The sequence below is a fragment of the Archocentrus centrarchus genome, chromosome 6, assembly GCF_007364275.1.
Source record: "Archocentrus centrarchus isolate MPI-CPG fArcCen1 chromosome 6, fArcCen1, whole genome shotgun sequence".
Lineage (NCBI taxonomy): Eukaryota > Metazoa > Chordata > Actinopteri > Cichliformes > Cichlidae > Archocentrus > Archocentrus centrarchus.
Genome location: NC_044351.1, coordinates 32,595,863 through 32,618,872, shown reverse-complemented (window position 1 = coordinate 32,618,872; position 23,010 = coordinate 32,595,863). Strand labels below are relative to the sequence as shown.

The following is a 23,010-nucleotide window of genomic DNA, read 5'->3' as shown; positions in this document are numbered from 1 at the left end:
TTCCCTTGAAAAGAAGCAGGAAACAGCCGCCAAGCAGGCACCCGCCCGCAGCCCTCTGTCACATCTTTGCTTCCCAAACCTTTTCCCATCGGTGACGTGCTCCCTCTTGAAGGGACAACTTTATGTTCCCAGACAAAAAAATCCTTTTACTCCTTTGAAGTGGGCGATGAGATTTCTGTCTGGGACAGAATCTGTTTTCATAATTGTGATGCGTGGTCAGCGCTGTAAGCCAACTTTGTGCCATGTGAAGAATTTCACCATGAATAAGTAACCTCTAAATTCATTTCGAGACACTATTCATAATAAGTCAAAAGGTCAGATGTAGATGGAAACCTGCTGACAGAGAATGGGTGCTTTTTGTTGTGGGAAATACGTTCTGAGGAGGAAACGGGCATCATGAAATCAGGTTGAGGCAGTTTTTCATGTGATAATGATATTTTGACAACTTCTAACACTTTGGGGAAAAAGGCTGGACTGTTGTCTGTCTTTACACCGACCTTTACCCTGACCACGCAAATAAATGCAAACATTGGAAGGATTTTTATTCTGTGCCCACAAATGAACCAAAACATGGGAAAGAATTATCAGTAGTGGGAATGAACTGATCTTCAGGACACACAAAAGCATTTTGGGTGATCCGCCGCCTTTCTCATGCTCATCCTCACCCCATGATCACAATCTCACACGGTGCTCCAGACCGTAAGCGACCAACGGTCATTTTGTATTTTTTCCATTTCCAATGAAAACTTTCCAGACGTTTTAAAGAAAGATTATTCACTGATCAACTATAAAATTAAGAAATAGCTAAAGACAAAATGAGTAAAGGAGTCGTACCTGTTCACAGATCACAATATTGTTGATTATAACTCACCCATCACTATCAAGGGAAAAAGCAACTCAGAGGTTTTTTAGCTGAATATCAGCCTCCCGCAAAGACCGTAGGATGCTCCTGCACTTGTTCCCAGGTCTCTAGGGGGTCTGTGGGAGCTGTTATTCAGGGTAACTGAGACAGACAGCCACAGTTACAGCAGACAGATGAAGCAGACATGGATTATGGTGCATCTGTGATGTGGCATTCTTCAGGCTTCGAGCAGACGGACTGAGACAAATGCGCAAGTGCACCTTTAGGATTGATTTGGCCAATAAATGTGGAATTTCCTCTAAAACACAGGAAATTGTCTGTCTGCTGCCTGTGTTTGTGTGTCTCTTTGTATCATTAAAAACACAGCTGAGTGTCTTGTTTAACCACAGCGCTGGCAGAGATGAAACTGGTTTGTGTGTGTGTGTGTGCAACACAGTAGGTACAACAGTCAGCTGCAAAGTCTAATTTCAGGGGCTGTGTCGTCCTGCCTGGATGTACTCCCAGTACTTATAAAAGTCCTCCAGCAGGCCGAGTTCATTCTCCACATGCTTGTATGCAACCAACCTTGAAAGCCCATCAGGTCCACCTCAGCAGTTCTTCTCTAGCACTTGAGAAAAAATAGATCAAATTCTTGGCACGTCCACACGTCTCGCCCTGACTTATGGTTCTTCTTCTTATTAAATATGTGAAGGATTTAATGGGTGTAGGTATTTAGCTTGTATTTGACACACACACCAAAAAAAATGCCTTTACTGGCAATCAAATGCCACTTATATCCTGGATCATAAACCACATGGCAGACTGATGGCAGACAGGTTTGCTGAAGATGATTCAGAAGTGCGTTTTCACGACGTCACCCACGATGTTCCCCAAATGGAGCCGGGTGTAAATTATAAACACATTCACAGAATCCTAACTGGTGTGTTTGGAAAGCAAACTATGAAATTGGAGGTTAATCTATTGTATGACTGCTAGACTGTACACACTGACCCCATTCACTCTTGCTTCAAACAGCCACTTAATAACCACCCCATCGAGAAGGTGATGGCACTTAAAAAAAAGACATGGGTACTAGTTTTTATTAATAACTAGGAAACACTATTAAAATGCGCTGGTATTTTACTCGTGCATACACTCTTACAGAGATGCAAACTGGCATATGTGGATGTTCCTCATCTCTAGGCTATGACTATCCTCATTCCAGTGAATACACAACTCTACTTGTTCTGGTTTCTCTATATATAATTACAGCACTGTAAAACCATAAAACCAGTCCAGCTGGTTTGCTGGGAAAGGAACATAATATCAAAGTGCCAGGTGGTTACTACTTGAGTTTCCTTGTTGTGTGTACACATCGAGTACACATAACAAGTTAGGGTTATATGGGTCATTGATAAAGGACAGGCACAAGGACCCAAAGGGTGAACGGACCAACTCCTGTTTCAAACTGCAGTTAATATTTCCTGTTGCTAAGTAGACAAAAGATACAAAATAACAACAAAGAAAACCAGAAAGAGTTACTTATCACAAATGTAACATTAGTGGCAAATAAAGAGCTTTATTTGTCCCATACATATAGTGAAATTCAGTCTCTGCATTTAACCCATCACACATGGAGTGTGTAGCACACACACGGCGCAGCAACCTGGTGGGGTGGGGGCCCTTGCTCGGGGACCTACAGTGATGCCAGCCTAAGAATTTGAACCAGGGTCCTCTCAGTGATGAACCCTCTTCTTCTCCCCTAGGCCACCACTCCCCCTCAAATAAGCTGTCCAAAATGACCAACATAAAAAAAGATGCTTGGGGTAATTTATAACTCTGAGCACATGTGGCAGAACAGCATCACAGCTGAATAGAAGTGGTGTCTTCAGCAAAACTGAAATCCTGTGCAAACACACACAAAATGACAGCTATGAGGTGCAAAAGGCCAGCAATGAGACATAAGAGGACTAGTGTCTGAGGTAAGACGATTACACCGACACTCAGAACCACCCAAAATAGATGAAAACTGAACACGAGTAGATACAAATCAAGGCAAAATCACTGATAAGTAAATGCACCCGATGTTAAAAAAAAAAAAAAAGGCTGCAACAGATGCAAAAGATTCGCATCAACAACTAAAAGAAAATAATGTCCACAAAGAGATAAAAAAAATGTAAATAAAACTAAACCAAAAATACAATTAAAATGCTCAGAGACGAAAAGCTGCAAAATGAACATGAATAAATGAAAAACCATTGAGAACAAAGATAAAACAACAGCTAAGGAACAGAAAGACTGGAAACACAGCATGGTTTGCCATTGTTTTGTGTCCCCTTTAGCTCGGTTGTGTTGCTTCCCTGCAGGACACTTGCGCAGGGGGAATGTCTCATGATCTCTCCGTGATCTGGCCCGTCGAAGCCGCGGGTGCTGAGGGATTCGGGGGCGGGAGTAGTAACCGATCTCAGCCGCTAGAGGGCGGAGACAGCTACAGGGCGTGAGGGGGCGGCCCTGACGTAAGAGGATCGTCGTAATTTACGGTTCCTTTATACAGCCAGAGTGGAGAACACGCTGATCTGACTCTCACCAACAGACACTCCGTGGAGTCCTCGTGGCTGAGGCCGGCCTGAGCATCAGACCTCTCAGCGGACAGTGAGGGGAACATCAGACCGGCGACAGAGGGACAAGAGTCCGCAATACGGGAAGCTGTGTGAGGCAGAAAGAACAAGGAACCAGAGATGTCAGGGGTCAAGAAGAGAAACTCTAATTCGTCGGTTGACAGAGAAGAAGAGAGGCAGGTCACCGAGAGGATGCTGTCCCCGGGCAGTGACAGCGGTGGCTACGGTCAGGATGGAGAAAGCGACTTCAAGAGCCCCAAGAACGGCGCTGTGGGAGACGGAGCGGAGGAAGGGGTAGTCCTGAAGAGAACCATCACTCTGGTGAACGGCGTGGCCATCATCGTGGGCACCATCATCGGCTCCGGCATCTTCGTCACACCGACCGGCGTAGTGAGGGAGGCTGGCTCTGTGGGTCTGTCCCTCATAGTGTGGACGGTGTGCGGGATCTTCTCCACAGTGGGCGCTCTCTGCTACGCGGAGCTGGGGACCACCATCACTAAGTCCGGCGGGGACTATGCCTACATCTTGGAAGTGTACGGCTCCCTGCTGGCATTCCTGAAACTCTGGATCGAGTTGCTTATCATCCGGCCGTCCTCCCAGTACATCGTCGCCTACGTTTTCGCCACCTACCTCCTGAAACCCCTGTTCCCCGTGTGCCCGGTGCCGGAGAACGGGGCCAAACTAGTGGCTTGCCTCTGCATCCGTAAGTATCCGAACCGGGCTGAAACACCGGCCACCGGCCGAGATGATGCAACTTCAAGTGTAGTGTGCGTGTGCGTGCGTGTGTGTGTATGCAGACGGTTGTAGGTGCACTTTCTGTACGTTAATATAAAAACACCTGTGCAGCGTGGGTATCTCGACAGATACTAACCGACTTGGGTCACACACGCGAGACACAAAGGGTTATCCTATGGAGCACGTGTGATACTGTCAACGCGCACGCGCGCGAATCCGCTTCCGCGCTGGAAAAAAAATGCCGCGTTATTACATCAGCTGCGGGGATGGAGAAGGATGCGCACAGGGTTACATGACTTTTAAAAGTAATTTATATTTTATAGACATATTTATTTATTTGCTTTGCAATAAATCCTAATATTTATAATACATTTTTCTGTGACTTGACCAGTAAGACAGGTTTAAAAAAAATGGCATAATTAAAATGAACAGGTTTTACTGAATGCAAGCAAAAATAAACATCACTCGTTTAATTATTTTAAAAAATGTAATTTATCATCAGTAATTTGTTGCATGTCTATGATAATTAAAAAGCCACGAATTAATGATAGTTGAATACAGTGATAAAAATAAAATATGTATTGGGCTGTTTTACACCCTTTTTTTCTTTGAGTCTTAAAAGGATTATGACCTGTTTTATCACCTGTCCCGCCACTTTTCTGCTCACACACTTCATCTCTGCCTGAACATGAGATTAGAAATGTGCCATATGTTTATGTGTGTGTGTGTGTGTGTGTGTGTGTGTGTGTGTGTGTGTGTGTGTGTGTGTGTGTGTGGTACCAGTTCGTAACTCAGCTTGGTGCATAATCTCGAGGTTCACCGAAGGCTAAATCCTGACTGAGACCACATGATAAAACCCTGCACCAAGAGGCTCAGTTGTGTGTGTGTGTGTGTGTGTGTGTGTGTGTGTGTGTGTGTGTGTGTGTGTGTGTGTGTGTGCGTGCCTGTGATGTAGGTGGCGGGGTGGTCAGGGTCGCTGGTATTGTTCTGTTTGACTCATGTTTGGAGGACTTTGTATAATTCAGATTAGTGTGTGTCTGCGCCCTTCAGTTTGTGAATACACATGTACTCTACATGCACAAGTAATTGGCCATTAGTGTGTGTTAGTAGGTTTGGATGCCAAAGTGTGTCTAGCCTTGTACTGTATTCGGCCTCCCTCTCCTTTGTCCTGGTCCCTCCAACACAGAGCCTCATTGTGCCGTCTCATCTTTCTGTTGTGGCTCTGACCTGATTTAGGTGCTTTGAGCAGACTTGCTCCTTTTGTTAATCACTTTTAATGGGGGTTAAAGGACCACTTCAGCAACTCTGTGAGTGCGTGTGTGTGTGTGTGTGTGTGTGCAGGAGAGGGTGGTCACCAGCTCTGTACATGGGTATTTAAAAGACAGATGTGAGCAGCAGAAAAGATTTTATTCTCTCAAGAATTTGCCGCTCCTGTGAATTTGCATCAAGCTCATATTGTGTAGAGAGAAGTGAATGCAAATGAAACCCACACCCACAGACACTCAGTGTTAGGTCCCAAAGGTGGAAGAGGGGAAAACAGGTTAAAAGGGTAAAGTTGTACAGCAGCTCTAATATACATAACATACCTCTAAGATTTGTGGGATTTGAGTCAGATAGTGTGAGGAGGTTTTAATTCTCTGTCTCTCCTTCTCTTGCAGTGTTGTTAACCTTTGTGAACTGCTACAGTGTGAAGGCGGCCACCAGGGTGCAGGACTTCTTCGCTGCAGCCAAGCTTCTCGCTCTCGCGCTCATCATAATCATCGGTTTTGTCAAGATTGGGCAAGGTATCACGCACAAGCACACAAATGCACCCCCCCCCCCCTCCTTTTGCAGATCCTTTACAAATCCTCCATGAATTAAAATGCAAATGACCGACATGTTGAAGTCTGGCTAAGGTAGTCAGCACAACTATGACTGCATGCGCACAAATATGCAAATACACACACACGCTGACTACCGTCCTGTTTGGGCAGGTGCAGGTTAAAAATTGCCATAGTGTCTTTAAAGGGGACCATTATTGTTCCCAACTCCATGATTCATAGTTCAAAACATAAATTCAGGCCCCTCAGTTCATGCTCTATATGAGTCACATAGTTTTTCCTCCCTTTTCCATCACCTTAAGCCAGGTTTGAACATCAGGTGGGTGTGGCTTTAATACCCGCAGTCCCAGGTGACCATATTAGGGGTATCCGCTCTCATTGACATTAGTAGAAAAAACTCTCTGGCTCACGGGTATTACTTACACATACACTAACTTCATAATTTGAAACATTATCCATGTTTAATACGAGCATACACCATTGCGACAGTGTGACAGAGAATAATTAAAAGCATCATAGGTCTCCTTTAAGAGCTGTAAAAAAATCTTTGGGGTTTACACACCAGCTCAACGTAAAGTGAAACTGCCACAGTGAAAGATTAATTTAGATGACAGAAAACATTTACATGTTGAGTTCACATCCTAGCCACAGCAGTCGATTCAGTGCTTCCTTCAGGAAGCTGACGGAGCAGTTTGTGTGTCACGTGACCCGAAACGGGAAGTGGCTGCATTTACTCCAGCTGTGTATTCCATTCAGATAGTAGCTCGCCTGCTGGCGCGTGCTCAGCATCACCTCTTACATAAGCAGATAATCTCATTTTGATGGGGAAATACTTAAATTGGATTATTTAACTTAATGGATCTGTGTCTACCTCACAAAAAGATCTGAAGGACTGATTTCTATTTTTTTGTCTCATCTCGTGCGCACATTTCCTCAGAGTCAGTCTAAAATGAAAACTGGCAAACTGGCTGTGACTGAAGATAATCGTGTTATAAAGAAAGTCATGATGGCCAAGACATAAATCTTTCATCCTTCTCGCTTGCTTCTCTTTCACTGTATCTAATCAAACTGCCGCGTTCCCATCTCGAGTTAATCCTCACACGTGTGATTTGTAGAAATGTGGCTTCTTGGAGTCGAGCTTCTGATTACAAACTAAAAGGATACGGTGGTGTGTAAATATAGGACAGAGAAACCACATAATGGCTCTCATGTAGGACATATTTGGGCGTGTACTCATAAACAGATAAAAGTCTGAGTCACACTCATGCTTAGGCAGTCTCTTTGAACAAGCAGGAACATGTGCCCTGCTCGCTATAATCTAACGTGGTTTGAATCAGACAGGAAGTGAGGGTTAGAGGAGGGTTGTGCCACTCTCGGCCAAGACTGACTGGAAGTTACATAGCGTGTCATAGTGGTGTGCATGCCTGCATATCAAAGGTGGCATGAGACCCTTCTGCTTCCCTTCCAGTGAGTTAAAAGAGTTTACTCCCTCTGCTGCCCGTGCTGGCTCCTAAAGCCCAACCGCGCTCTCTCCCGGCCGACTCTCTTCCTCCCAGCAGTGAAACGTCGGCCGTCGTATTCCTCTGAGAGAGACGGAGGAAAATAGAAAACGGGGGTGCATTAGATCATTAGCATTAGATCAGAGTAGCTCTGCTGGACAGAAACGGTCAGAAAGGAAATCCAATAAAAGGGAAGTCAACAAGCCTGTGTGCTGAATGTGGATGAGCTGGTGCGACTGAGTATAAGGAGAATGATTGCAGGGTCTGTTTTGGCCATCGCCTTCTTTTTTTTTTTTTTTTTGCTCAGCTACAACATAATCTGCTGTTTAATGAGAGATGCGTTTGAAAGAAAACTATGTAACTCACATGGCTTAGGTGAGGTACACACAATCATAACCTGGGTGTTCTCTCCATAAGAACTCATAGAAACACTTACCCTTTGACCGAACACCTTACACTGACTCTGCCTTTTGAAATTCATCATTTTTTTTGCGGAAGTGTCAGTTTACCTGGAACTGCTGCAGCTGCTCTTTGGTTTTACTTCCCTCTTAAGGACACTGTATGTGTTAAGATCCCTTAATAGTTGCTGCTGCTGCTGCTAAATTGTTGGTGCAGAACTTTGACAGCTGCATGCAGAAAGTGCATCTGGTAATGTGTTCTGTTTAAATACACAAGCAATTTTTAATTGAGCGTGAAACCGTTTTAAAGAATCATCTTATATTAATTAATCAGAACCAAACTGGAATCGGTTTTAACAAGTTTGGCTGGAGCTGAGAGGTGCACCCACAGCCACTGGAGACACAGACACACACGGACTTATTGGTAAAATGACAGACTGTCTGTTTGTGTACAGGTCAGAGGTCATAGGTCTCGCATCACCTGACTGGTGGTTGATTAGAATCAATGCAGAGCTCAAATTTAAGTGCTTTAGCTGTACCTGGTGCGACATGTGTGGAGCGTGTCCTTGTCAAACAAGCACTTTAGTAAATATTACAGATGCGAGTGAGTGAATGCGTTAATCAGAGCTGATGGTCAGATGGATTTGTGGGTCACCGGCTTATCTAAAGATTGCGGTGCAGGTTTAAACCAGTATCTTTGTAAACTAACACACTGTGCAGTGCTCGTTAAATCACACAGTATCGATCCAATATTGATTATCCAAAGGTAAAAAGGTAGCACTGACACAAAACTTTCAATAAAAATTGACAAAAATATAAATTACTGCTATCTGTTGTACCCATGTCAGCAAACCTGATTTGGCCCAGTGACTGTGCTCCGATGAAGCCTTGTGGCAGTGCTGCCTTTTAACTTTGGGGAATTCCATATTGGAACAAACGCTGTAATATGAGCAGCTGCAGGAAGCATCCTCTGACCTATGTACCTTTGGCAGCTTTCACAATAAAATTTAAGACAAATAATAATTTGTTGAAAACATTCCAATCTTCTTTTTAAATGAATGACCTCAGTTACTTACAATATTCCCATTAATACTTCTGAAAGGAGCTGTAAACTTCATCTTTCCTTAATAGAACCGGGAGTTTATTTTTTCCCGCCTTTCCTGATCCCTGTAAGCTCAGTGCCAGCTTCACCTGCCTTGTAGCTGTTTTGGTTTGATTAAGTTTAACATTTAGAATAATTCTGCTCATTTGTTATTATAGGCCTTTTCCTAAGTGTCACTTCTGGTTTGGGATCCACTCTGATGCTGTTCTTAAATCTTTAATCGTCACTCAGCTTCTAATAACCGTTTACCTGGGACGCCTCACAGAAAGCAGACTTGTACAAAGACTAGGCATGTGCCTGCGATTATATCAACAAAGCTCTCCCTGGCTCATGACTGGTTGAGTGCACCTCGAAAGCACCTTCAGATTCAACAACTCCGAGTATTTCTAGCTTTATTGAAGCGTTTAGTGACTGCATGGGAATGATTAAACCACGCCTTCTGAAGCCTTATGCACGAGGCCTGTTCATGAGGCCTGCTGGAGTGTCAGATTAGAGAGCAGTTCAATCTGATTAGCTCCAATTAAGTCCCGCTTTCTCAGTCTGACAGACGCCCACGCTGTTTGGAGAGACGGTTGACCTGCTATCTGAGGCAACAGGTTCTCTCTGTCATCATCTTCACCTACTTGATTGTAAAAGGAGATATTCAATACAGGCGCTCACACCCAAAGTTACACTCATGCACCAGCATTTCCTGACCTCTTGTACAAATCCATGGCGGATACGGTGAAGCGGCAGATCGTTCACATACCAGCACAGCTCTCCCTGCCCCGAGGTGTCCGTAAATGAAAGGTGTGTTTGCTAGAAAGCCTGTTTACAGTGTCTGATTCAGAGGTGGTTACCTCCCACTACACAAATACCCATGGGAATACTTCATTCCATGTCATTCCCAACAGCATGGCTAATCCATGTGTTACCTTTCCCATTAACTGCTCCGTGTGTCACAGACCCATCATGTCTTTAATAATAGGAACTTTAAGAAATGGGTATGACATGAGTGGTGTTAATCTTTTCATTTAACTTTGCATAAATAAAAGGAAACATTTTTTCCCCAAAATATTTTATACTACTGAGGTGAAATCCAGTTAATACTTTGTGCCCAGATCCAAGCAGCCAAATAAACCAGAGGCAGGAACTGAGTTCATTCAGCCGTTGCTGGCAAGTTATCAGCCGTGTGTTGTGTGTGTGTGTGTGTGTGTGTTCGTTATCGCTCATGCATATTTAATTTTCACTGTGTGTCACTTTCACTGCCTGGTACCCATATCATGTGACCAGCTGATGGCAGGTCAGTGGGTCCAGACCGGTGTGGTGGAAGGTAACAAGAGGTCGCCCAAAGATTCAAAGCTTTCACCTGAAAGTAGGAGGTCTGAGCGTTATCAGCTGAAATAAAATACATCATCTAGCTATGAAAAGAGGCCTGCTTGGTTGCTGTTAATCCTTTCGCCTGAATGATATGATCCAACACAAATGTGCTTCGATTTGGTTTCCCTCTTAAAGATAGTTTTGTTTTTTTAAATATCAGAGCTCATCATCAAATGCCATGTCTTTTTTTTTTTCATGTAAAAACCAAATATCACAGAAGAGAAGAATAAAAGGAGCTGTGATGAGTCAGACTTCACCATCATAAAAAGCCATAAAGGTTACGAACAAACTGGGTGTTTCACTGATTTAGGTCCTCGCCCTTTAGAGCAACACTCCCTTTAAGCCAATTTTCTTCTGATTGGCTGCCCCTCCTGAAGAGAACAAGAACAGCAGGTGTCATGTTTGTGAAACTTTGCCATGTTTAACCCCTTAACTGGCAGCAAATAAAATCACCTGAAACAACTACATAACACCCTCTGGTTATTATTGGCTCTGAACAACCCATTTCATAGCCTATTAATCGGCTGCGTCTGGTCCGCGGGCCGAATGAAGTGCATTTATATGGCAGGCTAGACCCGCCCATTTTGACTGACACCTCATTCGGCCAATCATGTTAAGAAATGGGTTTCCCAGAGCCAATAATACTCAGAGGGCGTCACGTAGCTTTGTCAGGTGATTTGGTGCAGCCAGTTACATGATTGGCCGAATGACGTGTCAATAAAAATGGGAGGGTCTAGCCTGCCATATAAAAGGGACTACAAACGGCCCGTCACCGGGCCCTTGCCAGTTAAGGGGCTACTATGACCATCCACCTCTGGAACAGTAGTATATGACAGAAAATAAAAGAAAAACATAACAGGTCCACTATAAATACATAAAAATACAGTAAAGGTACAGAAACATTGGCAGCAAACCAGGATATACATATGTCAGTGTTGCCATGCCATGTAATATTAACATTGCTGAGTTATGAATGCATAAGCAGCTGTTAAATGTTATTATACCCTCTAAATCACATCTCAAACTTCTACTGGAGTAAAAGTGCTTAGTTAGCAGAACTGATCAGGTGGAGCGACACGGTCACTTCCTGTCTCATCACAGGCCGAGCAGACCTCTGTCAGACCAGGCTGCACAGTAATCGGGCGTTTCCCACGCTGCGAATTGGCTCGGGGCTAACCCTCCCAGTACCAACACTGCCAGGGGGCTGTTGGTTTAGCAACCGTCGCCATGTCTGAGAATGCGCGTGCATGTCATGGAGAGCAGGAATGTGGACACGGATCCCCCTCCAACCAGCAGAAAACCCGAAGGTCAGGGAAAAGAGGCAGTCAGAATGTGGGAAATCCGGCTGAGGAATTAAAGAGAAATACGAATGCTGCCCCAAGTTACATCGTGTCAGCATTAGCATCTCAGTAGCTAAAAATGCACATATAAAATGATTTGTGTAAAAATTATACAGTATATGTTATAATAGCCACATAAATTAGAAAGAACAGCAGGCTGAAATAAAGTGGAACCATCCTTTAACTACAGTCTTTTATCTGCCCCTCTCCCTCGTCCTTTAGCTCCGTCTCTTTATGGGTTGCGTGAGCCTCAGGTTGACCCGCAGAGCCTCGTCACAGTCTGGGTCACCTATTGACTGTCTCAGTCTTAACTCCGGCAATTCTGGAGTTCTCCACTGATCCGATAGTGGGACGGATTTAAGCAGAATATTAGTCTTCCTCCTTCCTTTGGCTTGTGCATTTACTGCTCATTGTTATATGTGTTGTGTCAGAATGGCTGGTAAACCTGCCCCAGACCAATACTGCAGACAGGGGATTGGGGCATTTAAAAAAAAAAAAAAATCCTAATCTTTTTGTCTTCTCCAGGTGGTACAGATGGACTTCTTCCAGAAAACTCCTTCAAGGGGTCCAAATACGAGTTCGGCAGCATCGGCCTGGCGCTCTACAGCGGTCTGTTTGCCTACGGCGGCTGGTGAGTTCTCACATCGACTTAGCTGTGTGATCAGGTTACTCTGTATCTGGATTCCTTCCATTCAAATGTTAAACCTGGTGCTTGGAGGCAGGAAATGGGTCAAACTTTTGTCAGGAACAAATCATCTTATAAGATTCCACGAACTGCTCATTACAAATAATATTGAACTAACCCTGCTTTTTATAATACAGTCCTTATTAATGTTTTTTTCTTTGTTATAATTCATATTAGGCAAATGAAGATGTGGTACATCTTCATTGCTTTGTTACAGTTCAACACCTGATTGCTGCCTCTTCTGTTTCCAGGAACTATTTGAATTTCGTTACAGAGGAGATGATTGAACCTTACAAGTGAGTTGACCACCATTAAGATTTTAAACTGTTTGACATTCTTGTGGAGTGGGTTAAAGTCCAAAGTTGTGATCTGTGTTGTAATCAGGCTGCTGTTGTTTGTGCGTCTTCCTCAGAAACCTTCCTCGAGCCATCATCATCTCCCTGCCCATAGTGACAGTAGTGTACGTTCTCACCAACTTGGCTTACTTCACCACGCTCTCGCCCGATCAGATGCTCAACTCAGAGGCTGTGGCTGTGGTGAGTGCTTTGAGCTACTGTACTGTGCAAAAGTCTTGAGCCACCACTCCTTTCTTTAGATTTTGCTAGGAAAATGGGAAATAGGTGCAGCAACTTATTGAATTGTGTGCAGACATAAAAGGGCAATGCAGTATATAAGGCAAAAATAGTGATGAATTGGGGTGCGGTGCTGATTACACCCACAGAGCAAATATTGGTAGGGACATCTCCACCGCCTAATCCTACGCACCTGATTTCAGTCTGGCCGGCTGAATACAGAGCAAACAGAAAACATGCTCAGCTTCAGACTAAGTCAGAATTATTCAAGCCGACACAACAAATACTAGTTATACTGGTTACACTGGCAGGGCTGCTGAGTTTGAGCTTCAGCTGGTTGAACAGATTGGTTGTGTTGTGGATGGTGCAGACACCACCGTGCCACAAATCCGTGTTTATTACCTTGCGGTCGTGTCCTGGTGTTTTACCTGCGGTGCGGCCGACAGAAACAAATAAGATGACAGGGCTCTTTTTTCTCTCCTGGGTCTGTTTTTTTTTTTTTTTTTCGGGTGTGAACATATTTGTCCTTCTAGTTTTTCTACTTCTTTGTTCATTGAATAGAAATTGAATTTGCTGATATCTGTGAGTCCTTATTGATGCTATGATTATTATTACTCATATTGAGATGATGATTGTTGTTCTCTCGCTGATAAATTAAAAAAAACTAAAACATAAAAGTAGCCGGAAATACATGGGAGGAGACGATGGTGCTGAATTGGCCAATCATGATTGCTGTGGACTACGTTGCACCGACACATAGTTACATTTCTCAGGAGGTCTGGTAATTGGCAAGGTCGCTGGTAGTGGTGTACGATACTACAAGATTTGGTATCGATCCAATACCAAGTAAAGACAAGGCCAGTATCGCCGATACCGATGCCGATATCAATACTTTTTAATAATTATGAAGAGTTTTCATGAAGTTGAAGTGTGATTTTTTTTTTTTTTTTTTTTTTTTTTTTCCCTTTGGATCACTAATTAGTTAAAACCCAGGACAGAATTGGGCAAAGTTTATAGGTAAATAGAAAATACTTTATCAAAATAAAAGTTCTTGTTCTGAAACATTAGAACAGTAACAAAACAATTTTCCCCATACATTGATGTCTGGATTTTTTTCTTAAATAAAGTATACAAAATGATCACTCAAGAACAAATTAAAATGTTTTTTTCAGGTAGAGTGTTCAGAAAGTATAATATAAAATGTAATAAAATAATATCCCTTCATTTACTAATTTTTTTCTTAAATAAACAAGCTGTACACAACATTTACGCTTCCGGCCCCGCCCCCTACTTCCAGCCCATGATTTGATGTCAAAAATATAAGACAGGTTGGCTCTTTAAGTTGCTTTTTTGACATTTCGCTAATCCCCCTTAATTGGAGAGGAAAGCAAAATGTCAAAAAAGTAACTTAAAGGGCTAAATTGTCTTATATTTTTGACATCAAATCGTGGGCCGGAAGTAGGGGGGGGGGCTGGAAGTGGCCTGCGAGCCGGGAGTTTGAGACCGCTAGGAAAATATGTTACATGTCAGGTGATGTATAACGTCAAAACACTGCGGGGAGAGGAGAAGCAAAGTGTACCTGCTCTGTGCTGTGACAGGAGCAGCACTTAAACAGTCAGCTCACATCTTTGATGAAACTGCAGCACTGCCTACAGGAGAGAAACTGAAGCTAAAGTATCGATCTCATTACACTGGTATTGAGCAATATCAATACCAACGTTGGTATCGATATTATCAATATTTGCATCGAGCCGCCCACCGCTAGTCGCTGGTCACTTATGTAGGTTACACTGTAGACGTATTTTGCTTCTGAGGAGCCAGACCTTCTTGTAATTTTTTTTAAAGAAATAAAAAAAATTTGCTCAAGACTCAAATACTGTATATCAGACAGAAATGCATAACAGGTAAAATATATGAATACTTCTGAATGCTGAATGCAAGTCCTCGCTAAACTTTGCCACAAATTCCTACGTGCGTGTTGCCTGCAGGATTTTGGTAACTGCTACCTGGGTCCCATGGCATGGATCATCCCGGTGTTTGTCGGCCTGTCCTGCTTCGGATCAGTCAACGGCTCACTGTTCACATCATCCAGGTAACACTCACACAAACACACATAATTAACAAATGTTAAGAGTGAGGATTAGAAAAAGAAGAATTCACACCTGCAAAAATACCCAGAGCCTTTTCATTTTTTCCCCACAATGATTAATCACGTATCCATGTTTTTCCATCTGTCTCAGGTTATTCTTTGTGGGTTCTCGGGAGGGTCACCTGCCCAGTCTGCTGTCAATGATCCACCCCACTCTACTGACCCCACTCCCCTCACTTATATTCACTGTATGTTTTCTTATTTTCTGATTTGCTACACACTAGAAAGCATCTTCTAAACTATTAGCTAAAAAAATTGTCCACATTTTCTTTTAAGTATTTTGATATGTGAGGTCCCACTTCACTTCACTCCACTCCACTCCACTACATGATGGGTTATGATATTAAGTAACAGTAATCTTTTTTATCAAAAGTATCTATTTTGGGATTCAAACTATACCAACTAACTTGTCAACCTACTCACTCAAACTTTAATGAGTTGTTGCTATTAAACAGAACTTTATTCTAGTATTGCAACCAGAAAATCTCATACTTAGCATCAAAGATGGAGGCAGTTATCCAGACTTTGCAGGATGCTGCTGTGCAGCTATGGCTGAATCAGAGAGGTAATCTGCCTCTTGCTCTCTCGCCTTCTGTCCAGTGTTTGATGACGCTGCTCTACGCCTTCTCCAATGACATCTTCTCCGTGATAAACTTCTTCAGCTTCTTCAACTGGCTCTGCATTGCCATGGCAATCGTAGGAATGATGTGGCTCCGCTATAAGAAACCCGAGATGGAGCGGCCAATCAAGGTGAGTCAGCCTCCACGCAGTCTCAGGAACAGCTGTTTTAAAAAAAACAAAACAAAAACTGGATGATAATAGGGAGAAATAGCCAGTCAGGCAGTCAGAGTGGACGTTAGATCTTCTCTTGGTCTTTGCCATCATTGACTCCCACTCAAGTTAGCTTTGGCAACAGGAAATGTTTCTTCATTGTCTCAGGCGACAGACAAAGATCCATTCAGAGAGAGTGATCACAGATTAAAGGAGAGAAGGGAAGCTGGATGCTAGTCAGCTGGTGCTGAGGCTGGCTGGGTAGTTACGTGTGTGCACTTTTATTGTCTGTGTTGTGGGGACTTGAATCTGTGTCTTTGAGTAAAATAATACATTCTCAGTTGAAAGGTTTCACAGTTAGGGCCGTCATGTGGTCCTAGGTGCGTGTGCGTGAATGCGCATGCACTCTGATTCTCCTGCTGGGACTGCGTTTCATGTTGGTCAGAGGCAGCGAAGCAAAAGAGGGAAATGGATGTATTGGTCCGGCCCTGTGTGAGAGCGAGTGGTGGGGACAGTGGCAGCACTGTCTCTGCTGACCTCACTCTCCCACTCTTTTTCCTTCTCCTTTCTTTGCCTGTCACATTCCTCCAGTTCAACTGATGGGTATTAGAGAATCACACAGATATATTAATGAGTCCTTTTTGTCAGAGACTGCATTGTGCTTCAGGAACAGCGAGGCTATTGACAGCATCCGTTCACCTTGAATCTACATGGTCAAAAGTATCTGGAGGCCTCTGCAATAACATTTTTACTTTCTGTTAGATTGGTGAACCTGGCTACAGGGATTGCCAAGTTCTGTGCAGGAATTATACAAAAATATGTGTGAAGCCAAAAGTAATCTGCTTTTTGTGCACCTGATAGCACAGTCACACTCGCTGCAGCAGTTTGTATTTGGGGATATAAACACAGAAGATATCCTCATTCGCCATCTGTGTCTGCAGTTTTCTATGGCTGTGCACATTTAAAGATTCTACCGCTTGCTCTTTCAGGCCCCATTTTGCGGGCACACAGTGGTTATCTGAGTTTATCTAGTATACCTAATTGGGAAACTGTTTTGTCTTCATGGACCAATTTGTCTATTGGGGTATCACAGAGACTGTATATAAAAGATGGCTGTAGGTTCTGTGCATAGACTGTCAATGAAACAGGCTGTATGGCAGGCAGAGTGTGGACCCCAATGCAGGACTCAGAAGATGTACATGAACTTGATTTGACTTGAATACTTGGTTCCAGAGCAAATAGGTAATTTCTCCTAAAAGTAGTAAAGCCAAAAAAAACAAGATGCCTCAGGCAAGACGCACAACCACTAGAGGGTGGGGAGCCACTAGAGGGTGGGGACACAGCAAAGAGCAGGAGGGGACATGGACAATACACAAAGGGTAACGAGGGTGGAGTGGAAATACCAGGAAACTCAGGTGAACAGAATGAGACTAACGAGACCAGGTAAGCAAAACTAAACACAACACATGAAACAGAGGGCTGGCAAAATGAAACAGGAAGATGTGCCTTACAGCTGCATTGTTTCTCAGTAAACAGTTTCCCAATGACTTTATTTCTCAGTTAAGAGTTGTTGTACCTCTCCCTCCAGGTGAACATCCTGCTACCAGTGAGCTTCGTGCTAGCCTGCCTCTTCCTAATCATCGTCTCCTTCTGGAAGACTCCAAAAGAATGTGCCATTGGCTTCGGGATCATCGCCACCGGACTGCCGGTCTACTTTATCGGTGTGTGGTGGCAGAACAAACCCAAGTGGCTGCTCAGTGGAATCCGTAAGTAAAACACGCGTCTCTCCTAAAAAGACTAAAAAGTCTCTGAATCTGTTACTTGGAACATTTTCTTCCACCAGTTTTTACATGTAGTTTTAATTTGTGCATTAAAATAAACCCGTCAGTTGAGTTTTTACCCATGAAAATATAAAATAATAACAAAGTTTTAATGCTAGGTTTAATAAAAATAAAATAAAAATGTTTTCTTCAAGTTTGGCTTTTTCACATGTTTTTGTATTGCCCTCTGTTCTTCTGCCGATTAGTATCTTAGGTCCGTATGTGAGGTATGTCTTATCAACTTAAAATTTGGTAGGACTTCAGATTTATGATCTGGTGTACATTGATGGACTTCCATAGTTCAGCTTCACTTCATTAAAATGTGAGCTTTGCTCTTCATTTACCTGTTGTCATGGTGAATACCGGTATTCAAACTCCAGTGATGATCACATGCCTAACTCCATGTGAGCTCCGCTGTTCTGGAACCGAGGACTCAGTTTTCCCTGTTCAGAGTTAATCATTTCAGGGTTCAAGGTTAGACTCAGTTTGTTAAACCTGCTTCCTGAAAGAGGGCCCTGTTAAAGCCTTTTAGTGGTGAGCTTATGTTTTCCTCACTCATAGCTCTTCTGAGCAAAGGTAAGAGCATTGAGATGTCCTTCCAGAACAGAAAAATGATGGGATGCGAGACTTGGGGTCCAGTCCTTGTATCTGACTTCTGTTTGGGTGGAAACTTAAGCTACGTGATGGCTAACAGTGTCCGGTGTGTGTTTTGCAGACTCGAGCACAGTCCTGTGTCAGAAGGTGATGGAGGTTGTGCCTCAGGAGTCCTAAAAGGAGTCGCCATTACTCCAGCCAGCGGCCGATCAGATTGCAATAACAGTGACCTCTGGGCTAAGATATCATTGACCCTTTTCACTCTCTGTTTCTCTATGACACACACGCACACACACACACATCATATGAAGACGTCTGAAGCTGTTGAGTCATCAACTGTTTCTTTTGTTTATGTTACTGATAATGTGGGATTATTTGACTGTTTTAGTGTTTCTTATGCATTGTTGTTGTTTTGTTTTTTGTTTTTTAACAAGAACTGTTTTTTTTTTTTAGAAGAAGAAGAAGAAAGAGCTTTTATTTGTCACATACATTTACATGCAGTGAAATTCATTCTCTGCATTTAACCCATCACACACATGGAGTATGTAGTACACACAGCACAGCATGGAGCAGGGGGCAGCCAAAGGGCGCCCGGGGAGCAACCTGGGGGGGTGGGCTTGCTCAGGGACCCACAGTGATGCCAGCCCAAGGATTTGAACCAGGGTCCTCTCAGTGACAAACCCTCTTCTTCTCCCCTAGGCCACCACTCCAGGCTTTATTTCACTAGTTCTATGAATATGTAATATTTGCTGTCTCCAGAAACCTGTTGTATTTAGGAAGTGGTGCCTTGATGCGGCAGATGAAGATGACCGCAGCTGTTGTTTGCACTGGCAATGATGCAACTTTTCCTTCCCAGAAGTTGGAGTTGGATGTCGGCGAACGCTCCGTTTTGGTCCTGCACTTTTTACAGTTTGAGTCTCGTCTGTGCTGCTGTATGTTGGTCGGCAGTCAGTGTCTGTCTGCCTCTCGCTGGCACGCCGTGCGTCTGCGTGTGAAGTTGAACAAAGAACGTTGAACGTTTTTAGAAGCAATCAGGCTGCTCACCTGTAGACCTGCTGCTGTAGGTTTAATGTCACGCAGGTGATATTAAACCTACAGCAGCTTAAGCTTACTTAATAAGTTTGTCTGGCTAACCTAAAGCCCGACTTCTTCTAAACGTTTCTGAGCATAAAAATGTGCAGTCTACTGGTGTCTCATAGGATTTCTGTGTCTTTTTAATCCTCATGTGGTTAAAGTTGACAGAGGTCCACATGGGAAATAGTATTTTCTGAAAAGTGGGTCAAAATGTGCGACATTTCTGCTGTTGTGTTTGTGTTTTTTGTTTCGGGTCAGCGACGTCAGTGATGTTCACTCTGGGGATCAATATGTTGGATAACCGAGCCTGGCTCCGGGAGCGCCGCTCTTACTCCGTCACAAAGCGTTTATGACACAGTGTTTCTGACGTGTAACACTCACAGCACCAGGTTAGAGCAGAGGGACGGAGACAAACCTGATGCTAAATATTTTACTGTAGTGGATGTCTGTGTCGCGCGTGTGTGTATGTTGTGAGTGTTGTGTGGGATATATGCGTGTGAGTGTGTGATTGTTAAAGGGGGTTGGTTAACAGACGCAGACAGATGAAGCTTAAACATCCCCCTCTAAATTATTCCACGTAAACTTTTCACTCTTTTTTACACTCGTTCCATTCTCGGGATCCCTAAAGACGCGGGTGGAGGCTGGACGGTCACAGAGGAGCTTCAGTCAGGCTTTTTTTTTTTTTTTCACGGGTCGGGAGAGGCGGCTGAAGTTCAGAAGGAGCACGTTTTCAAATCACAGTATGAGTTTATTTTTCATCCTTGTCTTTTATTTACACACAGTGACAGCTAAAAGAGAAAACCGTAGAGCTGTATTAATAATGTCCACCCTCTCTTCCTGCCAAAAGGACCAAAAGTAAACGTTAGTGTGGCGGCGGTGGATGCAGGTGGGGTCATGTGTATGTTAGAGTTAGAGTCTTTTAACACTGCAGCCATCGTTTAGAGCTGATGGGGACACTAACCTGTAGAGATTTTATTTATTGGTAGCAAACATTTGATGTGTATTATTAGTTGCTCTAATTTGTTTGTAGGGTGTTTTGTTCAAAGTGTTTGTCAAATAAATCTTGAGTTTTTTCCACTCTTGTGTTCTGCTTTGTTTGGTTTTGATCACCTGCTCCTCTTTGATTTCTTTTTATTTACTTATTTAAAATATAAACTCAAAAAATAACTTTGCATTTTGTTGAAGCTCCTTTAATGAATATTTTTGTATTTCATTAGCAAGCTTTCTTGAGACATTGTATGAGTACTCACCTTATACATCCAAAGCAGTAGTCATAGCTCACTGCTTCATTTTCAGCTGGATTAGCTGAACACTCGTTCCCTAATTTGCATATGGAGAAAAAAATTCATTAAAGTTTGAGGAAAATACATTCCAGGAAAAGAACACGGGGCAAAGTTTTATAATTACAAATAGCAATGTCACACTTTATAAATTTATACATGTTTTTAATATTGTTGGTGCACTGAATGACTTACAAATTCATTTACTGGGATTTTATTTATTAACCTTTTAATACTGAGTTATGAAGAGAAAAAAAGCCATTAATGACTCAAAGCCTGAAACCACCTCACCCTTAAACGTGTACCTCCAGTTTACATCATCAAACTCTTTACATCAAACCACTTTTAAAAATAAGGTCCTGATAGGAAGTGAAACATTTACTAGAGAAACACTGACACCATCACCTGGCTAACACAGTGACCTTCCTCCTGGAGAAACAGCCACTCACGGTATTTGACATTAATAGGTGTAACATTCCCACACCTTGATAGGATCTGTATGAATCTGGAAGAACGCGTAACAACGAAAAGTAAGATCTTTTGAAATTAAAGATTTTGGCACTTTTATGACATATATGATGTTTGTCTTTTCTCCTTGGAAAAACAAACAGATTTGATTCTTGCCCACCTCCATCTTTTTTTTTGTAGTTCTCTCTAATGCAAGGCTGTTTATCACAGCAAACATAACCAATCTCGGTAATGCTGCTGTGTACAGTTATGCATTACACTTACCATCTGCTTGCCTCAGTGAAGCAACACAAATCCCTGGATGCAGTTTATTCAGTGAGTTGGTGCCGTGGTCCTGGGTCTAGGACCCGGTGTTTTCTAGCTTTGGACTTTTGAACTCTGGCTCTGTTTATATGCTGTGTCTGGGATAATTTTCTAAGGTTTGACTTTCTGTTTGGGATTTTGTTACTCAGGCTTTCTAAGTTTCATTTTCTGTTCTGAGTTATTGTTCATTTGTCTTTAATTCCATGTCCAGGTCAGTCTCTCCCTGCATTGTTGTGTTCCCTCAGTGTGCCTGCTTTAGTTTTGTCTGCTGGTATTTTACTTCCTTTCTCCTGTTAGTTAGATTCAGCTCAGCTGTGATTCCCTGCTGTGTCCCTTCTCCCCGATTTCTTGGTATTTATATTGTCTCCGTTTTCTTCAGTTCTCTGTTGCATCGTTTGTCGTCCAAGGCTTCCTGTCCGCCATGCGCTCCCCCATCTCTGTGTTCCTGTTTGAGTGAGTTTCTTAGTATGATCTGCTGGCTCCCATCCAGCCCTGTCACTCCTGTGTTTTCCAGCAATAAAGCTGATGCTTAAGTTCAGTCCTGCACCGGGGTCCTAAACCCACCTGCCACAGCTGATACATGACAGTTGGTGTCACCAGTCCCAATGCTGCTCCCCCCAGCAGACCACCAAAATTGCCAGAACACATAAGTTCAAACCACAAAGTTGATCCTTCTTGTGAGTGCCCCCCTATATGAAACTGGAAATCCAGCTAGTGGGAGTTGTTGAGATGGCTTATTAGGGGCAGGGACTGAATGTGGGAGATCCATGTTTACTTGCTTTTGCTGCTACTTCCAAGAATGATTTGTTTGTGTCTTTTTTTTTTTTTGGGTAATTTCATCTTCCTTATTTATTACTGAGGTGTGTTTACAGTTGAGAAACTGAGTGTTAGAAATACAGAAATATTACATGAACAAAAAGCAAGCACTGTTCTCACACTTAGAGCTAAATGCTTATGTCAGCATGCTAATATTCCGATTCTGTGAAGGTTTAATGTTAACCATGTTTGCCATCACTGAAACCTGGCTAATTAGCACTAAACGAGGTACAGATCAGGCTGACCGGGGTGGGAGCTACTTTACAGGGTACAGTACTTTAAAACTTCAACCTGCTGATATCTTCATGGGAAAGCCAGAGGAAACAAGGATCTTCAGATAAAACTGTGTGACAGAGAGACCAAAGTGGTGAATGACTAGCATGAGGCTAACACTGGGATTTATATGTAAACCCCTGACTAATGATAGTTATGTTTATTTTTATTTTTATTCATAGATTCTGTGATTGTCACTCTGTTTGGTGCCTTTATTCAGGTGTTTAGTTGTAGTTTTAAACTTGCTGCCTTTGTTTATCTGTTAAACGGCCTCTCATTCAGCACTGTAGTAGTACATAGAGAGGAAGTAAGAGGCTGCCAGATTTGGTCCTCATGTTGCTCGCTGGATATCTGCAAAGTGCCTCTTCAGGCTTTACTTTTGCTCCTTTTCACACTGCTGAATGATCCATTTAGAAAAGCGCTGATGCTCAGGTACTCCAGTATCCATCAGAGATCTTCAAGCAGTCGGAAATTCCTTCACCCCATTTCGGCC

The 23,010-nt window shown here is 43.0% G+C and overlaps 1 protein-coding gene across 1 annotated transcript; it reads left to right on the top strand.

Moving 5' to 3' along the window:
• Positions 1-3,389: 3,389 nt before the first annotated feature.
• Positions 3,390-18,806, top strand: slc7a5 (solute carrier family 7 member 5). Its single transcript, XM_030730856.1, has 10 exons — positions 3,390-4,162; positions 5,853-5,978; positions 12,238-12,343; positions 12,649-12,693; positions 12,810-12,933; positions 14,958-15,061; positions 15,210-15,306; positions 15,719-15,868; positions 17,478-17,655; positions 18,425-18,806. Exons 1-10 carry the CDS (start codon positions 3,580-3,582, stop codon positions 18,478-18,480), a joined length of 1,569 nt encoding a protein of 522 aa, XP_030586716.1. The 5' UTR covers positions 3,390-3,579; the 3' UTR covers positions 18,481-18,806.
• The last annotated feature ends 4,204 nt before the right edge of the window (positions 18,807-23,010 follow it).

Bases quoted from the DNA above. Each gene is read 5' to 3' on its own strand.
- slc7a5 (XM_030730856.1), top strand. From the start codon at position 3,580: ATGTCAGGGGTCAAGAAGAGAAACTCTAATTCGTCGGTTGACAGAGAA. The intron at 5,979-12,237 runs GTATCACGCACA...TGTCTTCTCCAG, and splicing joins TTTTGTCAAGATTGGGCAAG to GTGGTACAGATGGACTTCTT. The intron at 12,694-12,809 runs GTGAGTTGACCA...CGTCTTCCTCAG, and splicing joins GAGATGATTGAACCTTACAA to AAACCTTCCTCGAGCCATCA.